General features: G+C 38.6%; 3 protein-coding genes across 5 annotated transcripts; 1 reads left to right on the forward strand and 2 right to left on the reverse strand.

Annotated features, from left to right (window-relative positions):
* Positions 1-172: 172 nt before the first annotated feature.
* Positions 173-5790, reverse strand: cir1 (corepressor interacting with RBPJ, CIR1). Its single transcript, XM_046053311.1, has 10 exons — positions 5616-5790; positions 3999-4093; positions 3753-3826; positions 3584-3597; positions 3361-3413; positions 3214-3262; positions 2609-2729; positions 1695-1801; positions 1333-1418; positions 173-994 (listed from the first exon to the last, which is right to left on the reverse strand). The coding sequence occupies exons 1-10, from the start codon at positions 5685-5687 to the stop codon at positions 292-294; spliced, it is 1374 nt and encodes a 457-aa protein (XP_045909267.1). The 5' UTR covers positions 5688-5790; the 3' UTR covers positions 173-291.
* A 488-nt stretch (positions 5791-6278) lies between these two features.
* scrn3 (secernin 3) lies at positions 6279-12046 on the forward strand. 2 transcript variants are annotated; one of them, XM_046053313.1, is made up of 9 exons: positions 6346-6416; positions 6551-6594; positions 6672-6841; positions 6955-7136; positions 7334-7533; positions 10396-10608; positions 10685-10847; positions 11459-11639; positions 11729-12046. In XM_046053313.1, exons 3-9 carry the CDS (start codon positions 6686-6688, stop codon positions 11888-11890), a joined length of 1257 nt encoding a protein of 418 aa, XP_045909269.1. In that variant the 5' UTR covers positions 6346-6416; positions 6551-6594; positions 6672-6685; the 3' UTR covers positions 11891-12046. The 2 variants fall into 2 exon arrangements, with proteins under 2 accessions (XP_045909268.1, XP_045909269.1); XM_046053312.1 differs by lacking the exon at positions 6551-6594 and having other exon boundaries at positions 6279-6416.
* Positions 12047-12336: 290 nt separating this feature from the next.
* On the reverse strand, positions 12337-21501 carry gpr155a (G protein-coupled receptor 155a). 2 transcript variants are annotated; one of them, XM_046053308.1, is made up of 16 exons: positions 21236-21501; positions 20501-21006; positions 18850-19249; positions 18323-18491; positions 18058-18213; positions 17355-17438; positions 17096-17216; positions 16915-16999; positions 16514-16604; positions 16214-16400; positions 15051-15140; positions 14730-14860; positions 14200-14295; positions 14055-14119; positions 13763-13900; positions 12337-13537 (listed from the first exon to the last, which is right to left on the reverse strand). In XM_046053308.1, the coding sequence occupies exons 2-16, from the start codon at positions 20964-20966 to the stop codon at positions 13342-13344; spliced, it is 2475 nt and encodes an 824-aa protein (XP_045909264.1). In that variant the 5' UTR covers positions 20967-21006; positions 21236-21501; the 3' UTR covers positions 12337-13341. The 2 variants fall into 2 exon arrangements, with proteins under 2 accessions (XP_045909264.1, XP_045909265.1); XM_046053309.1 differs by lacking the exon at positions 14200-14295.
* Positions 21502-23146: the final 1645 nt, after the last annotated feature.

A 23146-nucleotide genomic window follows, 5' to 3' on the forward strand; every position in this document is an offset into this window, starting at 1 on the left:
CCCCCCCCCCCCCCCCCCATCAAGGGATCATAGCTGCAAAATTGCTTCCAATGGTAATCAATTAATTTAGGCCCCTTCATACAGCACAAGACAACACAAGTGTGCAATGAGTTGCATCTAGTTATTAACTGTCCACTGCTTCCCTCTACTGGAGGAAAAGAAGACGCACGCACAATATCTGCGATTTTTAATAGAGGGACACTGATTACCAATAGCACCTAACAGTCATCAAAAAAATAATATAATAATAAACATTTTCATTTTTTGTTTAATATTGTAAGAGGGAAACAATCAGTGCTTTCTTTTGGCTCTGTCTTGGCTTCTCTCTCTTCTCTCTTTACTCCTACTTCTTCCTCTGCCCTCCCTTTCGTTCCTCCTTTCCCTGCTTCTGCTCCTCCCATCTGCTGTTCTGCCCTTCCTTCCATCTGTGCTACTTCTGTTCCTCTCACCAGCTCCACTGTGACGCCCATCTTTACCTCTGTCCTCCCTGCTTTTCTCGCGGCTCCTACTTCTGTCCAAGCCAGACTTAGAGCTGCTAGGTCTCTGCCTGTCCCTGCTGTTGTGTCTCTTTCTCTCTTGACCTCCCTCCTGCTTGATCTTGTTCTCAGGGCTGCGATTTCGACTCTTGGTCCTTCCCCTCTCTGTCCTTGTTTGTCTATAATCTCCGGACTCCTCTTCAGGCTGCTTCTGTCTAGTGTGGGGGCTCGGTGACCTACTCCTATGAGAGGAGGCCTTTTTCTGACTCTTGACTCGCCGCTCGCTCTTAGAGCTGTTATCCCGACAGGAATCTTTTTTCTTGTTCTTCTTTCTCTTTTGGCTCTTGAACTTGCCATCACTGTCTGAATCTGAGCCACTGTCACTACTGCCGCTGCTATCGGAGGAGTCCGTAGAGCTGTCACTACTTTCGTGCTTTTTCTTGTGCTTTCTTTTGCTTTTCTTCTGTTTCTTGCTCTTCTTTTTCTTGGCTTTCTGCTTTTCTAGGCGATCAAGTTTTCTGTAAAACAGGAACAAAAACATTCAATCAACATTCTCCAAAAGGAGCATTACCATTAAAGTCTATGAATTAAATTAAAGGAAAGTGTTTAAGGACCTTTAACACTTTTTACACCTTTTTTTTTTTTTTAAACTAGATGTATTTTACTTTATTTTAAATAAATTTAGAATAAAACATCACGATAACCTTGAAACTCATCAGATCATTTATCAGGATTTCCCTTCAGCTTACTCGATCAATGAGGCTTATAAATATATATTCAAACTGTCAAAAAACAAAAGGTAACAAGTTTAAAGCTTTCGTACATGAAGACTTGTAAACTGTGCTACACTTTTTACCTGAGGAGCTTCTGTTTTTGCTTGGTTGATAATGACTTCAGAAATTCCACCTCAGGATCATCCTCTTCATCACTGGCAACATATTCCTATAAAAGCACAAAACAACAACATACAGATGTATATGACACTAAAAAGGGCCAATTTGAGCAAATCTATTTTTGATTAAATCAACAGCCTTAAACAATGATTTTTTTGTTTTAGAAAATCTGTTCACTTGACTTAAGTTGCCCTAATAACTTGCCCCTTTGTGGCATATTTATGGGCTAGGGACACACCAAAGATATTGTTAGTGTTCTCTCTGTGAAGGTGTGTGTGTTCATATATAGTCCTGTGTGTGCAAAGAGTGCGAGACAGACAATTACCTGCGATGGATCACAAACAGTAGCATTCCTACCAAGGACACATTTTTTCAGGGCAAACCCACTGTTTCGCATCTCCGCCATTAACTCCGAGGGGTGCATCGACGGACCTGTTAGCACAAATCACAGCCTCAGAGTCCCATTGATGTCAAACCCATGCCAACCACTATCTCCACAGTGGGAATTTCAGGGGCGGCTTTGTTAACAGAATGGGACATCAAATCAACTCACTCCACTTCCGGCTGAGCAAATCATACAATATCATTCTCTGCCAAAGCAGCAGTTAGAGGAATCAGAATACACAATAATTACATTTTTTTCTCCCGGCACAGGAGGGGGACCATTACAGCACTCCACCATCAACACCATGCACTGACTGGACTCTCCCAGGGTAAACATTATTACTTTACAACGCAACTCGCTGATTGCAGAAGTCAGAATCAGCTCAAAACTGGGAGCTCCAGCTGAAACTGGAGAGGAAAGATGCAGTAGGTGTACCTGCAGCAAAGTCTGTGACAGACTAAAGCTAACCCATAGGCCACAAATATCAAACACCACAGATATTATGCCTCCCTGTTTTATTTTGTACCAAATACAAGTCATTCTTTTTAACTTTTTTCATTACAAAAACAACCCATGTTTAAATGCAATATATATAACTTTTTGGGAACCAAATTTCAGCAGGTAAAATGTCTATATATTTTTTAATTAAACTTGTAATGATTACTTAATGCAAGTGATCCAAATATTTATATAATAATGTTAATGCAACTTGCCGCCGATGCTTATGTCAGTTAATTAATTACTTAAGTTTTATTCAATAACATCAAAATAAATCTGCAAATAAAATGGTTGTGGTTTCTTTACATACATATCAAGAAATAAAACTGACTGTGACATGACTGTATGTACTTTACCTGCTGCCTCCTCTGTGGCCACAGAGCTGGCATTGATCCCCGACAGCCCGTAGAGAGGACACTCTCTGTCTGTGTTCACATGTCCCCATTTGTGACATTTGATGCATCTCACATTGCGAACCTGGAAAGTTAACAACATTACTTTACACAATTACTTTGAATTGTCTCAATACTGGAGATGTATGCATAATAATTTAAACAAAACCACAATACACATCGTTGAATAATGGCAATACATACCTGTAAGGCAAAATGCATCCCATTAATGTGTTATACTTACAAAGTGTATTATATAATACAGAAGTTCCCAATTGTTTCAGCTTGTGACCTCTAATTACAAATCACTGTCTACATGCAACTGCTAGTCACAGGTTATATTTGAGTCTGTACATGTGTTGCAACCAAGGCATAACTTTTCCTTTTGTGTTTAAATTTTGTAGGATTTTTCATGGTGGTGCAGAGGTGAAAGTACCCAGTATTTCACAAGAAAAAAAGGAAAATAAAACCATTTTGTTTAACTGTAATTTTGTGACCCCTTAGATTGAACCCCAAGCTTGGGAATCCCTGGTGCAGTATGTTTCAGATAAATGAAAATCATCACACACCTGGATTCCGAACGGCTGATCTCTAATATTCATGTCATCCTTTGCATACCTACATGAGAAAATTAAGGGTTAAAAAGAATGCATATTCTGGAAGAGTGTTGGACAACATGGCAAGAAAATATCAGTGTTTAAACATTAACTACTTACTTCTCTCGAGGAGCCACCTTCTGCCACTCAAACTTGTACTCTTCTTCCCCGTCCTGAAAAGCAGACACATTTTCAACATGAATTTTAGTATGCAAAACCCTTGTTGTTATAAATGAATGGAAAATCAATGCAAAACAGACCCAACAAGCATAAATTGTGTACACATTTTCAATGCATTCTTATTGTGGAGTTGTATAGGTTTGATATTTTATCTCTGTTTTACCTCTTTCTTTTCCTCTTCAGTGCAGAAGACAATCATACAAGAAAAAACAAAAACAAATGAAGTATTAAACATTATTTGGCAAAATAAACATGGTGTTTGGGAAGTTCAGTTAGATGGGATCACAACTGCTCGGCTCAGATGATGACAATGAGATGATGTAATGTCTTACCATTAGATACTCCAGGTGGAGCCTCGTACATAAAATTGAGGCCATTTTTAACACGATCATCCCCCATCAACAACCTAGAGATGAAAAAATATTTTGTTCAACATTTTCAAAACATTTCTGTAAAAACAAGAAGTTGAAGGTATTCAGAAAATGTCCACTGGCCTTGAAACTTTAAAAATGATTCAATATGTCTAGTTTGTCATTAGACTCTAAATAAGTTACAGTGCTCTGCAATACTGATCCTACCTGTTGTTGTAAATGTCCTGCTCTTTCAGATAGGCCTGCATAAGTTCTTCTTGCTTGGTCTTCTCGAACGTCAGTTTCTGTTCTGCTATCCATACCTGTAAGATAAAGACAAAAGGATGATTACAGCACACATTCTTTCTGCTTGGTCTTGCATTTCCAACACATTTTTGGGGTCAACATACTTGCCTCACAGACAAGTTAAATGGCTACAAGTCAGTTCATTTCTACACAGCTGTACATGCAATCATAGACCTGTACCCACCTTTCAAACCAAGGTCAGGCTGAGATGATGTGTTGAATGATCAAACAGAGGATGGATTGGCAACAATTTTTCAAGCAAAAACAGCATACATTCATTGGTTTCAGCTTCTTGTATGTAAAGATTTGCTGCTTTTCTTTGACTTATGTTAAAAGTGAATATCTGAGGAAATCAGCTTGGATCAGCTGAAATCAGCTCTTGGGAAATAGTGAATGGCATGTTTCACTATTTTCTGGTACTTCTTAAACTCAAAGATAAATTCTGAAAGTAATTTATTTCACTGTTAGTTGTAGCAGTAATGCAAATCAATGAATAAAGCACGTAAACATGCATTTAATCACTTATTAAATGTATTTGGGAGGTATGATTGAAAGGTGTATATGGGGCAGAGATGGTGCAGTGGTTAAAACACATGCCTTAAGTGGGAGACCTGAGATCAATTCCCAATGCGACACATCAATGTGTCCCTGTGCAAGACACTTAACCACTAGTTGCTCCAGAGGCGTGTAACCTGAGACATGTATAGCATATATAAGTTGCTTTGGATACAAGCTTCAGCTAAATGACTAATTATTACTATTATATACACACACACACAATATAATGATTGCCAGCTAATATAGTGTATCAGGTGTGCCTAAGAGCTTGTCTCTGGGCAGTGCATAACTAAAATTACACAACATACACACACCAAAGAGGACATACAACACTACAACATCTAGAAACAACACTGACATCCAAAATCACATAACCCACATTAAATCTAGCAATCAGCAAATATTAGCAACCAAAAGCACATAAAATTGTAGAACAACTGCACTGATAGTATCTTTGTTATTCCACCAAAACCTAATAGTAGGATGTGAGTACTCACACGTATAAAGCATTTGTGTGAAGTTATATGGCCACGACTGGTCAACTTTTATTTAGGCATAAATTATGGAGATTTTGATTAAACAACTTATGATTTAAAATTTTACAGAGATGCTCTCCATCTAAAGACCACAACAGCAAACTAAAGAAACACTGTACCTTTAAGTTTAGTTTAGCTAAGATTAACTGTAACGTTACCAATAGCTTTGTTCAACGCTAACTGCATACTTCGTGTGAACTAACGGTGTAAAACATCTATGTAGCTTAGGTGTTTTGTCTTCACCCATGATTAATACAGAATAAAGCGTCCGCTCTAGGGACTATAACGTTACATTTTCTATCAAGTAATTATGAAATGGTTCACGATAGCTCTTAGTAGCTACCGGGGCTATGATAAGCAATGAGCATAACGTTAGCTAGCAGGCTAATCTGATGCAACGTCAAACTATTCTCAAACAGTAACGCTAAGTGTAGCTACCACTCACCTTTTTGATATTTGACTTCGACGCAGGGTGAAAATCCTTTTTGCACATGAAATTTGCAAACGACTTCCCCATGGCTGATGATCTGTAAAGGCAAACTTTGCGTAGTGTTAGCTAACGGACTCGCTAGCGTAGCTTCCTCCGCAAGTAAACAAATGCGAATGAAGATGCTTCTATATTGGTTGTTAGGGGGCTGGGGGCTTTTGAACTACAGAAAGAAGTTAAAATAACATTTAAACTTCATGTATGCGAAATAAAAAATAAAATAATAAAATACATATTTAAATCCGAACCACAACAATCAGTGTTGATTAAAAATATAGTTACATTATTTAGAAAATATAATACGACAAAACCTACGTTGACTGATTTTAATTATTTGAATTAAAATTTTATCGTTACACATGGGCATCTGCTTCACAGACAGATGCAATTACACAGTGATTCTTTATGAAAAATTATGTTCTATCTGATGACAAATCTCTCAACATCATTAAAATAAAATAAAAAGATTTGGAAGACAACTTTTTGGACAACAACTGCTATCGTAATAATATTGGGAGAGTAATACAGATTAAACAAATAATTATAAGGCACAAATGTAAGAAAAGGAGGGATTTTCAACCCTCTGTGCCTTCTTAACCTGTTATTCCATGAATATAAACCTGACTTCAGCTCAGTCACGTGACTCACTGTACTGGTTCCGTGTCAGAGAACGTGAACTATGACCGATTAAATCATATGGAAACAGAAATGAGAATAGAAACTGACACTGACAGTGCGCGGCAGGACTGACAAACATAGGTAATGTTAGCTGGTTGTAATGATGAGTAATCTTTAGTCACAGCATTACATGACTGCACATTGGCTAGTCTGGCTATCTGGCGTCACAGCATACATAAGGCTAACTTCTAACTCTAAATCTGAATTTATATCAGTGAGGTGTGTTCAAGGTATTGGTGCACTGGCTGCTTATGCTAAGGTAACCATGCTTCTGTTAATCAAATATGAGTAATGTAACCTGTCCAATCAGTGGTTCTTTCTGTTTACTCTCAACAGGTTTGTGATTCAAAATGCACCCATCCTCCTGTGACACCTTTGTGGCTCTGCCCCCCTCCACTGAAAGACAACGCGTCGTCTTTGGAAAAAACTCTGACAGGCCTTGTGATGAAGTCCAAGAGGTTGTGTATTTTCCTGCCAGAGACTATGGTGCAGAGGAGAAGGTTGAGGTAGGTGACACAGACAGCTTGTTATTTCCCTCCAACCTTCAATTTCCCACATTGTGACTGCTCCTTGGTGTGTGAACATGCCAGCTTATATCCCTGTGTCCTCTTGTGAACAGTGTACATACATAGAGATAGAGCAGGTTGCCCACACTCATGCAGTTGTGTTGAGCAGACCGGCGTGGCTGTGGGGGGCAGAAATGGGCGCAAACGAGCATCAAGTGTGTATTGGAAATGAAGCAGTGTGGGGCAGAGAGAGTGCTGACGGCGACGAAGCTCTTCTCGGCATGGATCTTGTCAGGTAAAGCCCCGGGAAAAGCCAATTGTTTGCCTCTGCTACTTGCCAAACTATCCTCAACTTAAGGTGCAAAGGGAAATGTAATGCCATTGTATCAGCCAGAAACAATTTATTATGTATTTTTCTTTATTTGTCTTCTGTCTGTTCAGAGTATATTTGTGAGAAACACAAAACCTGACTCTGCAACTACAATTTTCCAGGCTTGGACTTGAGAGAGCCGACACAGCTGAGAGAGCTGTGAATGTTATCACTGAGCTGCTGGAGAAATATGGCCAGGGGGGATCTTGCATGGAGGATGAGTGTGGCTTCACCTACCACAACAGCTTCCTCATCTCAGATAGGACAGAGGCATGGCTGCTGGAGACATCAGGGAAGTACTGGGCAGCAGAGAGAGTGGAAGGTAACTGCACAAAGAATATAAAGGATAGATGCTCATTGGAAATTCAAGGCGAGGAAATGAGTTCAAAAGGCACTTTATTATTCTGCCTGCAGTACCATAATTTAAATCCACAAAGAAACCATGGGAAAGTAGGCATCCTAAACAGGTCAGTAGCTTTATATAGAGTCTATGGTCAGTAGTAAAAGGGGCAATTAAGTGCAGAAAAGAAATGAAATTTGCTCAGTATGTAAACAAAGAGAGGCACTTATTCCTAGAGGCACAACATGTCTCTAGGAATAAGAAAAAAGGAGGAAGTGACATGATAACTATGCCATAGTCAAAAGCCTCAACTATAAAGTGACAGTTTACAGCTTTTGGTAAATCAAAGTTTTTAACACATTGCAGTCAGACTCTGCTAGATTAATTATATTGACTGATTTTATTATCACAGACATATTGGTATCTGTGTATAAAAGAAGTATATAAGAAATTGCAGTACAAAATGGCAAAGATATGTTTGAGGTTGTTTATAATCAGTGTCACCATTACATAGTTTGTCCACCAGAGAGCGCTGGCAGGTTAGTTTTCCAACTGTAAAATGTTCCACTCAGCATGTCTTATGCTGCGTTCCAGACTGCTCGGAACTGTGAAATTTCCAAGATGAAATACACTACTTCTTACCTCAAAGCGTCCCGGGTGCATGGTGGTGCATGACTCCTCCGAAAGTGAACGGAAAACATGGCTTACCGGGACAAACTGATGTGTCTTTGTGAAGTGTGCACACAATTGAAACCTGAACAGTGCCCTTGGTGTACCTATAAAAATATAGGCAACATTTTTCTATATACATAGCTTTTGTAGGCTGTATAAATAACTGCATATAGCCTATTGTTTTAATTAATATAATTTATTATAAATTTTACCATATTTTATGTACATTTAATTATCTGTTAAGCTCTGTGTGTGTGTGTGTGTGTGTAGCATGAAGGGACTAAAAACTTTGGTTTAGTTATATAACCTTGTATTGTAGGCCTATAATGACAAACAAACAACCGGGTAATATTTCTATATCAATTTATATGCAGAACATTTTAAAATATATGATAGTATGTATACTTGTAATTAAAATACATGCAAATATGCTTCATGTTGCCTTATAGGTTATGGTTTACCATTTATAATGTGTGCTTCCATTGGCGCTGCCATTATTGTGTGACATCATTCAGATGCTACTCGTGAAGTTGAGGTTTTTTCAAGAATTCCCACTTCAGGTGGTGTTCCGACATCAGTACTTTTTCTAGTTGGAGGTTGAAATTTCCGAGAGCCTAGAATGCAGCATTAGTTACAAATCTTCAATAACCAAATTTAAGGCATTTATAAACTCTCAAATCAATATTGGTATTGGGCTCAAGAAATACAGTATCTGTAGCCCAAGAGGACCTGGCTGTTGCTTTTTAAAAATAGCAGAACTTCTCCCTCTGGTCTCTTTTATTTAAATAAGTTACTAACAATAACAAAGGCGGGGGTTATTCTGCCTTTGCCATCATCTCTGATTCATCTTTATTCAAAACAATGAAAGTATCTCTTTTGGATCTTTAAGACATTTGAAAATCTCAGTCTTGATTTTGTACCCAGTCATAACAGAAAAGAAAAGTTTGTATAACTTGAGTCTCATTGCCAGCATTGACATCAACTGTCAATTTGCATGTTAGGACATTATTGTTCGACTTCGTCCAATTTAAGATTTTTCAATGACCATACAAGATCATACACTCTGTTTGACTCTGCTTTACCGACAACCTTCAGCAAAAAAGCTCAACACACACTGCATGATTAAAAGTTGTCCATACGGATAACTGAATGTTAAACTCATATTTGATAGTTGAATATGTACTGTAAACCTAAAACCATGAAACTTACCAAAAGTACACAAAGTATTTGGGTAGCAGAGTCTAGTTACTTTTTTGTTACTTACATAATCAAACACCTGTAACCTGCAACCACTCTGCTGACCCTGCTGGTCGGTTGGTCAAGTGATGACTTTATACCTCAATGAGCAGTCATGTAACTTATTAGCTACATCAAAATTCCCATTAAGATATGTAAAATTTTAAAGCATATTCTAGCTGAACTGTGTAAAATTGTCACTAGCTAGTTTGACAGGTATCTCTTCAGTCTCAATGGAGTGGAAAAAAAGATATACTGCCAAATTATTATTATTATACTTTAAGTATAATTACTTTTACATGCTGGATGCAGGAAGAACAACTTGGCTCAGCTTTCTCATTCAATATAACACACACTGATGGATTTATTGCTTTATTGGACTGCATTTGACATCAACAGTGATTGGACATCCACATAAAATGTGCAGAATTTTTCCTTTAACTCTAACTAACTGATGCTACATTTTCAGGTGGCAGCATTTAATATAATTTAATAACAGAAATTAACAAAGCGATAGTGGCAGTTTTAAAACCTGGCTTTAATTGATAAAAGTTGAACTTGGCATTTATGCTAACCTGTTCAAATGCTACTCCACTTGCAGCCTCTAAGTAACTGTAAACCAACGACAATGCGGTTGATGTCTACCATCTTGTCCGCAGCCAGGTCCTTCTCCTTTAACATGCCAGTCCAAGCTTTTCTTATGATAATAATTTTTCACTTTCAAATTAAAGGGCTACCTTCCTTTTTGTGTTACTGCAGTCATAACATAAAAGTCAGCTTAAAACAGCCTCACAAGTGAAGTAGTAGATAAACAGATCATCACATGGACATTGATATATAGTAACACTGAACACTTTGTGGTTTCTGTTGAATAATGGCATTAAATGTATTGTATCAGTAAGATGTGACTAATCATCTCTTTTTACACTTCTCTAGGTGGATACCGCAACATTTCAAACGAGTATGGCATAACGACTAAGATAGACAAGGAACATCCAGGAATGAGGGAATATGCACGAAGCAAAGGCTGGTGGGATGGAAAGACTCAGTTCAACTTTGCCACAGTCTTCTCCTTTTTGACTACAGCCAGAATTGAAGCCTCTGGGACCCGATACTGTGCGGGGAAGAAATTGCTGGAAAAGAGCAATGGTAAGTAATGCGCAGGAGGAAGATGATACGTGACTTCTACCGCTGTTTATGCATGTGTTGATTTTCTGTACTGAAGGTCACATCACTGCTGAGTCAATGATGGGTATCCTGAGGGATAAAGAGAGTGGCATCAACATGGAGGGCATGTTCATGACCACAGGAAGCATGGTGTCTGTGATACCCAGTGATCCCACTCTGCCAGGGGTTCACTATTTTACAGCAACTCCAGACCCTGAAAGGTACAGCGCTTCATCTCACTTGGGCTGATAAAGTGTCCTTTAAATTAAATTTGACAGCAGTTGGGCCTGAACAATTAATTGAAATCTTTTCGAAATCGCTATGTGGCCTACTGTAATTTTCAAATTGCAAGAGTTGCAAGATTTGTTAAAGGTGATATGTGTCAAAATACCAACAAAAATAAATATTGTCGTGCTGCCTACACATCATATACAGACTTAAGAAAACAAATTTGTTTGGTGCAGATCGATGCAAAAATCACAGCATAATAATTAAAATATATTTCTCAATGAAAATGAGAATAATTATGTAAAAATTATTGCCTCAAAAATTGCAAATCATGTATAATCTGACTTTATATTATATTAATAATTAATTTATCAAAAATATTAATGATGATGCATCCCTTTGCTCAAGGCCAAACGCCCGAAGCTGCCCTAGGCTGCAGGTCTCTGGACCACTCTTCTCTGTTTATTCTCTTTTGTTAAATAAATTCTTTAAAGACAACAGTTGGTTGTAACTCAATTCTTTGCTTAACCCCTCACCAGGAATATAATTTCCACAACACCGTTAATGGTGATTTAATAAGTATCTCTTATCTTTTGTGCAATAGGTCTTTGTTCAAACCTTTCATCTTTGTGAAGAACCTCATTCCGCTGAAAGAAACAACTTCTCCCACTTATGGTCAGGATGACCCTGTGAAGAAGAAACCCCGCTTCCAGTGCAAACCTGACCGCAAACACGAGTTGTTTGTCAAACATGAACTGGTGGCTGCCATCACTGAATCCTACAAGGTTTTCTATTTAATTTAAGCCTTTACCTAAATGTGTAATTTAGCTGCAAAAAATTTACTTAAAATTGTTTTTTTGTTTGGTGTCTATAGGACAGAGGAAAGAAGATCACAGAAAGTTTGAGGCAGCTTGAGAAAGAAAAGATGGCACAGATGGAGGGCCTTCTTACACATGGTATTGAGGAACCTGACATTTGGGCAGATCTGTTCTCAAGCTCTGTAAAGGAGGAGATGGCTGTGTACAACAAAAGCTGAGAGACCCACTACTTGTTGGAACCACAGAACAGGCCTCAAGGGTGACAATAGCAGTATCTGCCTCTGCAGTTTACCTTCTAGTCGGGTAGAAGTACAAATATGCTCGTATGATAAATCAGAATACAACTGAATATTTATTAAAGGGCAATTTCTGAATTTTAATTTTCACATTATTGGAGTCAACAAATTGGTACAAGATGTTTTGTGTTGGTCCTGCGCAGGAGATGGCTTCAGCTGGCAGCCAGTTCACAGCCCAAAAATATGTGAAAATAGGGCTTGGGTTTAAAAATGAAATTACCCTTTAACATCATTGTATAAGCATTACGCAGCCCAGAGTAATTCACAAATCCTACGTTACAATACATACAATACTGAAAAAAAGACTTATGTATGATTCCATTGACAAGAAATACAGGACAGAACAAAATCATTACGTGATGCATAAATGAGGTTCGATAATAGAATTTATTTTCAAACAAATCCATATCATAAATATTCAGCCGTTGACAGAATAAAAAGACAATTGTTTTTACACCAGTTTTCTCTTTGTTAAACATAAATCTTTAAAGCCAGAAAGAATTAGTTTTCTACTATTACCTGAGAGAAAAAATTAATTACAGCAGCTTTTTTTTTTTTTCTTCAGGTGGATACACTTCGTTGTAAACACATGCATTAACACTCCCTGAGTTCTGAGATTCATTTTTTCAGGTGTTCAGTCCCACGGTCATCGATATTCAGACCTTTTTTTTTTAAACTTTGCTTTTATTGTTACTTAAAATAAAGTAATAATGTTTTTAATGTTGGAATGGTGTTTTGGGATACTGCTTACATAGTGACTCACATCAATGCTGAGTCATGTTAAACTGCAGCTTATCAAAGCTACAATACTCATGCTTCATGCTACATTACCAGTTAACAAACTGGTGAAACTAACTTAATCACAAGTTAAACTGACTACAAATAAACTCTAAAAAAGTGGATGAAGATTTAACCACATCTTCCCTTTTTTTTCCTTTGGCAAGTGGCTTTGGTGGACGAGTGATAATACAGTGTGAAGTGTCCCAGTAAATGAAATAATACATTCAGCAGAATGTAGAGTGGGATTTGCACTTATAATTTGTTTTGTGAGGAAGCGCTTTGTGCATCATCAGTCAATGACCAAACATAAAGTACAACAACTAAAAGTCAAATTGCATCTGTTGACTGCATATAAATGTATTTTTAAAAAGTATTTTAAAAGCAGTATTTTAAAAAAAGTCTTGTTTCAAGCCTTTTTTGTTTGAAAGTTACAAGTCTGTTGCACAAGTATGTTCTAAACACCCAATAGCACAGTCCGTCATGGTCTGTTCCAACACCCGACTTTGATGTTGCGCTGCATAATACTGCCTTGTGCTGTTCAGGACAAATCACGGCAGTGCAAACACAATTTTCTGTCTGGGTGCAGGTACTCTTTATGTCATGAAGCGGTAATAAAGGCGACTGTCCTGGAAGTCGTATTCCTGCTTGATGTGTTGGAGCACACCACCCTGCTGTAGCCGCGTTCCATAGAGTACCGCCTCACCCACGTCCTGAGCCAAGCCCACCTGCTGCAGCCACTCCACAAGTTCACAGCCAAGAAAACAATCCACCCTAGTCTTCTTACCACACCTGAAAATCAAAGGAAGCATTCACCCAAATGTCTAGAAGAACAAGCAGACAGAGCCCACATGCACTAAAACTATTAGAAATAAAAGTTACAAGGACTTTAGGTATGAGTGGTGGGGAAATGATTACCAGGACTTGTTTCGGCACACATCATTGAACATGTTTTTTCAAGACATGTTCTCATCAACCTCTAACCAGAGCAGAGCAGTAAGACTTAAGTGCCCTCACCTTCTCTTTTTGACAATGTCATGAGAACACTGGTCTTTGTGGTATTTTGTGAACTGGGTGCAGGTCATCCTGACATCCTCAGGTAAATCAGTCTGCAGCTGATCTTCTTGCTTCTTTCGATACCACAGACTATATAACCTAAAACCGTTCACAAAAACAAAATATAAATGCATGGTCACAGTACACTGTTTAGTGTACACATAACATTTATACACAGTACATACAGTATGTTGTGTGTATTAAAAAAAACTTCAAATAGGCTTTTAAGAGTGTGACTTTAAATAAATTTTACCTCTTCTTAAACGGCAGTATAATAAAATGCTTGTCCAGCCCAAACAGAGCAAATGAAAGAAACCCCTGGTAAGAAAAAACATGTCACGACACTGTGAGATAACATATCCCTACAATCTTGGTACTACAGCATCGGGAACACCAACCTGTCCGTAGTTGGCCACAGCACAGAAGAACTGCAGCTCCAGGTAAAGTCTACCAGGGTCACGGTTAAAGAGCAACCATAAGCAGCTTGACAAGTTCTGTCATAACAGGGATTAAGATGTTTGAGAAAGCAAATCCGGTTACCAAGTACTAGCTTGTAAAACCAGTAGAGTGAAATTAAGTGTTGATGTGTACTACTGAACTGCCTTAAAAAATGTGGCTTAGTTACAGTTTTCTCAACCTTTTTTAGATTCCCAGAAACACATTAAACCATGTGCCACAAGATTTATGGGTATTTATTATTTTATTATTTAATATTTTTCTTTTTTGTCAATGAATAATAATCCAAATAACACAACAAAATGTTTTTTTAATGGGTTTCTTTAGAAAGGTCTTCACTGATGCTGACAAGAGTTGGAAATCACTCAGCCGTTTCTTTCTAATTTGGTTTGTGATGCCCTACACACAATAATGCAGGCAGTTAAGGCTGACTTCATGTCGATGTAGAAGTGAAAGGTGGTGGTTTACTCACGGCAAGCAAGGTGACAGTCAGGAGCAGACATAGGAGCACATGACGGGCCACTTGTCTATCTGCAGCCTGTTGGAGCTCCTCCACTTCGACAAGCAGGCAGTCTGTGGACTCGCACCTAGTCTCACACTGATCTGAGGGTGGCAGCAGAACAGAGATTTAAAATACTGAATATTGTTCATTATAGAGAAAGCTACACATTCTTCAAACAAATGTTACATGATTATTGTTGTTCTGTGCTGATATGTTTAGGTTTCACTTATTGAGACATTTTAAATTCCAGCAGAATGAAAATGTTATGTCTGGTGCTTGTCAATACAATACCCATGAGTGTAGGTGGTGTGTTGTTGATATTTGCGCTGATGATCATGTCGGGCATGGGCTGGGTTGGGGCACAGTCGCATATGAGGCACGCTGATAACAAAGAGATAAAAGTGAGAGTGATTTTTTACCAAAAGTAGTACCAAAGTACTACAATTTTCTTTTTTAGAATTTATAAGTGATACAACACTTATAAATGTACTGGTATTACTCTCACCAAGGTGAGAATACAGCCTTCATTTCATTGGTTGACATAAAAACATCTCGCCTTGATCAGGAATCTTTTCATGCAACTTCCCTTTGTGATTTGAGCGTTTTTGAAATCATTCAGCAGCTTCTACGGTTTAGTTTTCTATTTTACTCTATTTTCTACTGACTAAGTCTTTATCAGTATATTTACAGTACTTTGATGTGTTGCTATGATGTACAGTAACAGCCTAGTATCCAACTTATCACATTGCCTTCAACACATGCAATACTGGTTTGCATCCATTAGCAGTGGTTGCCTACATTGTTATCATAATGATGATCTTTAAACTTGAAATGCAAGTCTTGAGCAGATCATGATTCAGTTACCGCGTGCAGACTTTAGAAGACCAACGCATCTAGCCACTCCTTTCTAGACATTCCTTACTCTGCTCCTGCTTTCCAAGTAACACAAACTTCAGCCAGGGAGGCTTTATTAAAAGTCAAAGGCATGTGCTTCTACAGTCTTATTTACTTAAAATAAGGAACTAAACTTACCAGGAACTCAGCGTATCATGTTTTTCTCCAGATAATGTTTTTTCCCCCCCTACTTTTGTCTATTCTGTGTTTCTTTTGTGATTTTGTAACTGCAGAGGCATTTTTCTACTCACGTAACTGAAAATTATCTGTGGAAGGGTGAACATCAGACAGGAGTTGCACTGCCTACGAGATAGTTTGCTCTGGACGACTTGTGGATCTTGTGGGTCTTGACTTGGATTATTCATTGTGCCATTCCTTTCCTGTCCAACGTGGGTTCTGCCTCTATATTCTCTAGATTATCATGTGCTTTGGTTTTAATTACTAAACTATTGTGCTTGACAACCTGGTCTTTATTCAGTGTCACTAAAGTGACATATTCAAACACTTGTTGAATAATAGTCACTCATGGAGTTAAATGGTCTCCATAAGAGAGAAAGTACCTCTGCTGAGATCTCCTGATGACTCAGACAGATTCTGGTTTTCTGGTTCCACTTCGGTCACAAGATCCTCTGCAGAGTTTCCCTCTTGGATTTGGTCATTCTGGGCCCAGCTTCCTCTACTGAGACACACAAGACAGCCCCCTCCCAGCAGTATGCTAATGGCAGCTACAACTGCAGTGCAGATTATCTGTCAAAGAGCGCACATACAGACATGCAGAATTTAAAATAATCCTCTGCTTGTTCAGAAACAGTTCTTAAATGGCGGAAAATAGAAAAAATGATCTCTACTTATGTTGTTACCTGTGATTTGCCGTAAAAGAACGATGGGTTAATTGTGTCAGACATTATTTCCCCAGAAATGAGCAACGAAGCAGTTACTAAGGCTGGAACCCTGTTATATAAAGAAACCACACACAGTTTCAAAGTGTAAAACATAAACCAGCTAAATGACACTGAATTGATGATTAAATTTGCAGGAACTTAAACGTTTGTTTAATCATTACACTGAAGTGAGGAATCATTACACCTGTGAAAATCAGTATTGTGGAGCTTTGTTTTGGATGCCACCTGTTCATGTATACAAAACCTATATGTGAATTCTACTTTAGGGCAAGTGCTCTGGTTATGGCACCACCTTTTAGTGGACAAGACAAACTAGCTTAGTTTCGTTTCTGTGTTCATTCTTCTTTAAAGTGACTCACCCCCAGCCTGCAGTGACAAACACGGCTGGTGAAACTTTCAGACCCTCAAACCTCTTCATGAGCACAAGAGAGAGTGCTATCAAACCTAACAACAAAACGATAGTTTCATCGTTAGATTTACTGTTTACAAGTTTACTGTGTGGTTAAATATGGGTGGATGGTTTGTGTGCACACAGCATACCTGGCCACACATAACTGCTGTAGAGTGAGGTACATAATAATGTGAAAGTCAGGACCTGCCCAGTCCAGTTGTCTTCTTTCACCACAAAGTTCCACAGGATCATTCCAATACTGGTAAGAAACTAGAGACCATACCATAACAAATACAGGAATTTACTGATGTAAAGTTACATTAAGTACAGTTTGATATCTTTGTCAATTAAATTCATGGATAATGAAATCAATTTAGATAGTAAATAAGAGTGTGCAAGTGTGCTTACCTGTGCAAAGAAAAGGTTGACTGTAAACATGTGAGGTAGCCTTTTGAATTTCTTAGTTAAAAACATGACAGCAATTGTCCACACCTTTTAGAAAAAAAGCACATAGATTTCAAGTTATTCATGTTTAACAGCACAAAGCCTTTGCACAGATGCTAATTATGACATTGTTGTCTGGTTATTCTTCTTAAAGGCAAAGGCGAGGTGAAATTAATCAACAGCATGGCAAAATTTAAGAAACAGAAACACTGCAGAGGAACAATTTAAGTATACAAATAGAAAATGTGAATATGTTTCATCACTGCAAAGATTCTCATTGTCAATAGCAACAAGTTTCAGGTTCCTTAAAAGACAAGATAAAAGTAAGAATAAATGGGGAAGTAGGTATGTCGGTTAGTAAAACATCTGTTTGCTGGTACATTCTCTAAATGACAGAACCTTTTAATGCTAACCTGCCACAGTGGTCCAAACATCTAACAAGATATGTTTTTGTATTTTCCAGATGAACAGCAAGTGTGTAATGTCAATAGTGAATTGTGCCCGGTGGAACATGTTATAATAAATGCTTCCCTTTGACCTGAGTTTCCACATACTGAGACAAAACAAAAAAACACCAATAAACCAGCCAATAACAAGTCAAGTTTTAGAAGATTGGCCAAATAACAAGATTACATATGCGACACTGACATGTCTAGTTGCGACTCACCAGTGCAACTAAGCTCACAATGCTTATGTTAAAGCTGACATTCTGCAGTGAATTCATCAAAAGCTGAGGATCCATCCAAGGGATTGTAAGTAACCAGGCAGAAACATACATTATCGGAGCTGAGAGAAAAGTGCTGATCACCATACCAGAGGTGACCTGTTAGGAAACAGAATAAAGAAATCGCATATAGCCAGTTACAAAGACAAAAACAGTACAGTATCTGACTGGCAGAAAGGAGGCTGGGGGATAGATGTAAACAACTCACAACTTCAAGCTCTGCGTTGTAATAGACAGCATAGATGGCGACACTTGGCGCAGTGGGAAACACTCCATAAATAAAGGCATAATTGGAGAGGCTTGAGTGGTTCAAAGCGCTGGTGTTGCTATTGTCCAACAGATCCACCATGTCCTTACAAATCAAAGGCATTAACAACCTGAAAGTCAAATCAGAAGACTGGTGTCATGAACCCATTATTTGACAGGTTAGTTAACACTATGCTGAGTAATGCAGTGGTACTTAAGTAATTAAATACACTAGCTATTATCATGCTACGCACTCCTGAAACATCTTAACATGTCATCCATTTGGTAAAAGGCTTGTGGTCTGAGAAAGCCTGAGTCACCCAAACCATGAGCACAAAACAACATGCTGGAAGCACTTTACAAAGCTCTGACCTGCTGACTCTCTACACTCCTAGAGCATGTCTCATTATAAAAGAGAGGTCATACTAAATCATCTTGTGTACCAAATAAAGTTCCGGTGCAGTAAAGGTGTTTGTTTTTTCCACTCACAGTTTTGCTGTTATTAGTAATATCAGTGTCACGACTGTGGATCTGGTTAATTTCCCCAACTGCCCCACCATGGACAGACCCAAGTAGAACAAAGCTGCTCCCCCGAAAGAATTGGCCAAGCCATCCACAAATTCAGCCATGAAGGCAGGAATTGTCTGGTGCAGGGCAAAGTGGGCGATGATGCCAATGACAACCATGAATACAATAGGGTTCTTCAGGACCTGTAAAACTACAAGTCCCACAATCAGGAATTTGCTCTTCTGGTGGTTTCCCTGATTCTTCCATTTCTGGATCTCGCAGAAGGCAAAGCCAATGGGATTTAGAAGCATCAGGGACACCGGCGCAACCAGGTAGATGTACTGGAGGTACTCTGGGTACGTGCTCTGGTACAGGGCCTCAACTGTGGACAAAGATGAAGACAAATGGCTCAATATTAGCATAGCCTACTTGACACATCTAACTTGTTGGAATATAAAACTTGAAATATGTTGGTTTATGCACTTTTTCATGTGTAAGAAATGTTTACACATAGAACCCTGTGCGTAAGTGTTACCCAGGGTCCCTTTGCCTAGGTAGAAATAAGGTTCTAAATTCACAGCTTCAAAGAAAAATCTGCAAATTTGAGCATGCTTGCGTGATGCACAATTATTCACATCTACCTTGGTAAACCTCACCATATAAAGTAACCATGCTAGTGCGCAGCAAGCCTCCCACAAAAAAATGGCCCTATGTAAGAGGGGTGATGATGGCGCAATGGATAAGACTATGCCTTTGGTGTGAGAGACACGGGTTCAATCCCCCACCACTATGACCCATCCACTTAACAGACACTAAACCCCTCGTTGCTCATGAGGCGTGCGACCTCTGACATGTATAGCAATTGTAAGTCGCTTTGGATAAAAGCGTCAGTTAAAAAAATGTTTCAAAAAATGTTTAAAATACATCTTTCTTCTAACTTTCAACATGAAGCACAACAAAAGTTCAACTCAGAAAGTCCCTGGAAATGGAAATACAGGAAGTGTCCTGCAGTGAAAACAAAACACTTTTGGGAAATGTCACCACTGGATTCTCAAATGTGAGGAAAATAATATAGTCATAAATATATGACTATCAAGTTGATGCTGCTCTAAATTCTGTGTTGCTGGAATGAGAAAGAACTGCTGAAATTAACTTAAACTCTATCAGTAACTTGCAAAATTGTGTTATTAAGTTGTGTTTGTGTATTACATTTGATAAAAGCCTGAGAAGAATATTAGAAGGCTGAGTGTCTGTAAAAGACAAACTTTTCATGAACAGTAACATTGATTATCCTTCTTTTCAAAATTTCATGTACACCTCTCCATTTCAACCACAGGTAGCTGAGCATAAGCATGTTCACACATGTTTATATTTCTGCAAATCCTTGTACAACACAAAGAATCCCACTTTGCTCAGTAATGATCAACACTCTTGGTGTCAGAAATGTTTTGCATGGAAGCAGTGTCGATAAAAGGAGGGCCTGGAAAGGTAGTTTAGAGTGTAATAAATAGATAATTATACATTTGGTTTGATGGATGGGCAACATTTAGACAACATGATTACAGTTGCAGCAGTGAATGAAAAGCACTGTGGGTGTGGGTCTATGGTGTGGGCTTAAAGGCATGGTACTTACCGATGGGATACCCCAAAGCAAAGTCATTGCTTTGGGTGGCAAATATTGAGAAGAGTCCAGCCTTACTATAACGGCTGTCAGGACTGGAAACAATCAGCGTGAGGACGCATACAATGACAAACACAGACACTTTGGCGATGAGGATGCTCCATAGGAATGGCCAGATGACATTACCAAAGTCCAGCAGCACCATGTTCTTGAACAGCAGCGCCGGGAGGGCAAACTTAGACACGAAATTCCCCAATCCTTTGGCCTGGGTGGACGTGATGATGTTTGCCCTCCCGGCGATGTATCCACATAATATGATCCCAAAGCACTCCAAGAGAGCCGGGAACAGCTTGTCAATGGACATGGTGGACGAGAGGGCAGGGGAATCCGGGTCTTCCTCCTCATGTGAAAAGTTGAAGTTGGTGGTTCGGCCCGGTGCCTCCATCGTGCCGATCCTCCCTCCAGTGTCTGCTGTCATGCCAATTATGCAGTCATGTTAATGTCGTTACTGCTCCGCACTGTCAGATACAAACAGGGAAACAGAAGTAGTTATTAGCACTTAAAGGGGGGGTGACGCAAAGCCGAACAGATAAGTTAACTCCATAGGCAGCGTTAAAAGCATTAAGGTGAGTTAACCTAAAACAACATCACACGACTGAAATGACTACTATACGCGAGGTTGTGAAGTTGTTACCAGACAGTCAGCAAACACCTCGACGTCAGTGCGCTTATAAAGGTTACTCTCACCTCTGAGTGCAGTTGTGTGCCCTCTCGTGTACCAGGTGTCAATCAAATTTCAATGGGAGTAGCTAAGCGTTAGCCAGCTAGCTAACGTTAAGCCGATGAAACGAGACCCGCGGTGTCGTTGAAACTACTTTCTGGAGGTAACGTTACTTAGCTAACTTACATGACAAAACTTTAACCTCCACAGTTACAAAACAAATCATATTACCCCGGACTAGCTGTTCATTTGTCGTGTCACATGGGTATTACTTTGGTTCCCGTTAAGTAACTTTCGCTATCACCCCCTGATTTGTCAACAACATCTAAACCAATCAGACTTTGAAGAGCGGTCGTGGGGTGGGGCTTATCTACTTGCCTAAACCCCTGTGTTCAGTTGTTTTATAACAGTGTACGGTTCAGTGCAGTTTTCAATATGCAAATGTGCCTTTTGTAATGAGTAGTAATCAGTTTCACTCTTTTGCTGATTGCTCTGGGTAGTATTGTGGAGGAAAGACTTAACTAAATGTGTGTTTTATTGCAAATAAGCATTTTGCAAAGCAACATTTTCCAAGTCTTCCCCCAATATAAATTACTTTTTGAGTCATACATATAATATTCCAAAATATTTGATTCCTTTTGAATTGATTCAGTAGTTCAATAAATGGCATACAACATGACACTTTACACAACATGACTGTGTATCATACACATATAGGACCATTGATCAGACACCAAAAAGCAAACACACAGACTTCCACATGCAGTAGAGACAACAAACTAGTCATTTGAGAAGTTAAACCAGTAAAGTACAAGGCTTCCTGAAGCCTCAAACCAAAAATTAAACGTGTATGTAAAACCTGTTAAAGAGTTGTTTGGAAAGTTGTTTGCTGAGTTATAGTGTTGATAACACAAGAGAACATAATCTGCATATGTATTTGAATTTCAAATAGAGGCTTGAAAGAAAAATATACAGTACTCGTGAAGAGTTCAATGGGAAACAGTGGGAAACAACAAGGAAAGGCACAACTGGAGAGGCGTGAGTGCTTCAGAAAGCTGGTGTTTCTATTGTCCAACAGATACCCCATGCCCTTACAATTCAGGGGCATGTGTAAAAGCATCTTAAAGAAAATATTGGAAACAAATCCATTTTATTCAGTTGGTTCCTATAAACATGTCACAGAAAACAATAGTACAATATTCCAAAATATTTGATTCCTTTTGAATTGATTCAGTAGTTCAATAAATGGCATACAATATGACACTTTACACAACATGACTGTGTATCATACACATATAGGACCATTGATCAGACACCAAAAAGCAAACACACAGACTTCCACATGCAGTAGAGACAACAAACTAGTCATTTGAGAAGTTAAACCAGTAAAGTACAAGGCTTCCTGAAGCCTCAAACCAAAAATTAAACGTGTATGTAAAACCTGTTAAAGAGTTGTTTGGAAAGTTGTTTGCTGAGTTATAGTGTTGATAACACAAGAGAACATAATCTGCATATGTATTTGAATTTCAAATAGAGGCTTGAAAGAAAAATATACAGTACTCGTGAAGAGTTCAATGGGAAACAGTGGGAAACAACAAGGAAAGGCACAACTGGAGAGGCGTGAGTGCTTCAGAAAGCTGGTGTTTCTATTGTCCAACAGATACCCCATGCCCTTACAATTCAGGGGCATGTGTAAAAGCATCTTAAAGAAAATATTGGAAACAAATCCATTTTATTCAGTTGGTTCCTATAAACATGTCACAGAAAACAATAGTACAATATTCCAAAATATTTGATTCCTTTTGAATTGATTCAGTAGTTCAATAAATGGCATACAATATGACACTTTACACAACATGACTGTGTATCATACACATATAGGACCATTGATCAGACACCAAAAAGCAAACACACAGACTTCCACATGCAGTAGAGAC

Source organism: Micropterus dolomieu, linkage group LG07 (assembly GCF_021292245.1).
Source record: "Micropterus dolomieu isolate WLL.071019.BEF.003 ecotype Adirondacks linkage group LG07, ASM2129224v1, whole genome shotgun sequence".
Classification (NCBI taxonomy): domain Eukaryota; kingdom Metazoa; phylum Chordata; class Actinopteri; order Centrarchiformes; family Centrarchidae; genus Micropterus; species Micropterus dolomieu.

Coding starts and splice junctions, on each gene's coding strand:
- cir1 (XM_046053311.1), bottom strand. CDS start 5,687: ATGGGGAAGTCGTTTGCAAATTTCATGTGCAAAAAGGATTTTCACCCT. Junction 3,827..3,998: donor CAGGACATTTACAACAACAG/GTAGGATCAGTA, acceptor TTTCATCTCTAG/GTTGTTGATGGGGGATGATC. Junction 3,263..3,360: donor AAGGTGGCTCCTCGAGAGAA/GTAAGTAGTTAA, acceptor TTTCTCATGTAG/GTATGCAAAGGATGACATGA.
- gpr155a (XM_046053308.1), bottom strand. CDS start 20,966: ATGACAGCAGACACTGGAGGGAGGATCGGCACGATGGAGGCACCGGGC. Junction 17,439..18,057: donor TTGTGAGCTTAGTTGCACTG/GTGAGTCGCAAC, acceptor TTTTTCTAAAAG/GTGTGGACAATTGCTGTCAT. Junction 15,141..16,213: donor ATCAGGAGATCTCAGCAGAG/GTACTTTCTCTC, acceptor CTTTGTTATCAG/CGTGCCTCATATGCGACTGT.
- scrn3 (XM_046053312.1), top strand. CDS start 6,686: ATGCACCCATCCTCCTGTGACACCTTTGTGGCTCTGCCCCCCTCCACT. Junction 7,137..7,333: donor CTCGGCATGGATCTTGTCAG/GTAAAGCCCCGG, acceptor ACAATTTTCCAG/GCTTGGACTTGAGAGAGCCG. Junction 10,848..11,458: donor GCAACTCCAGACCCTGAAAG/GTACAGCGCTTC, acceptor TTTGTGCAATAG/GTCTTTGTTCAAACCTTTCA.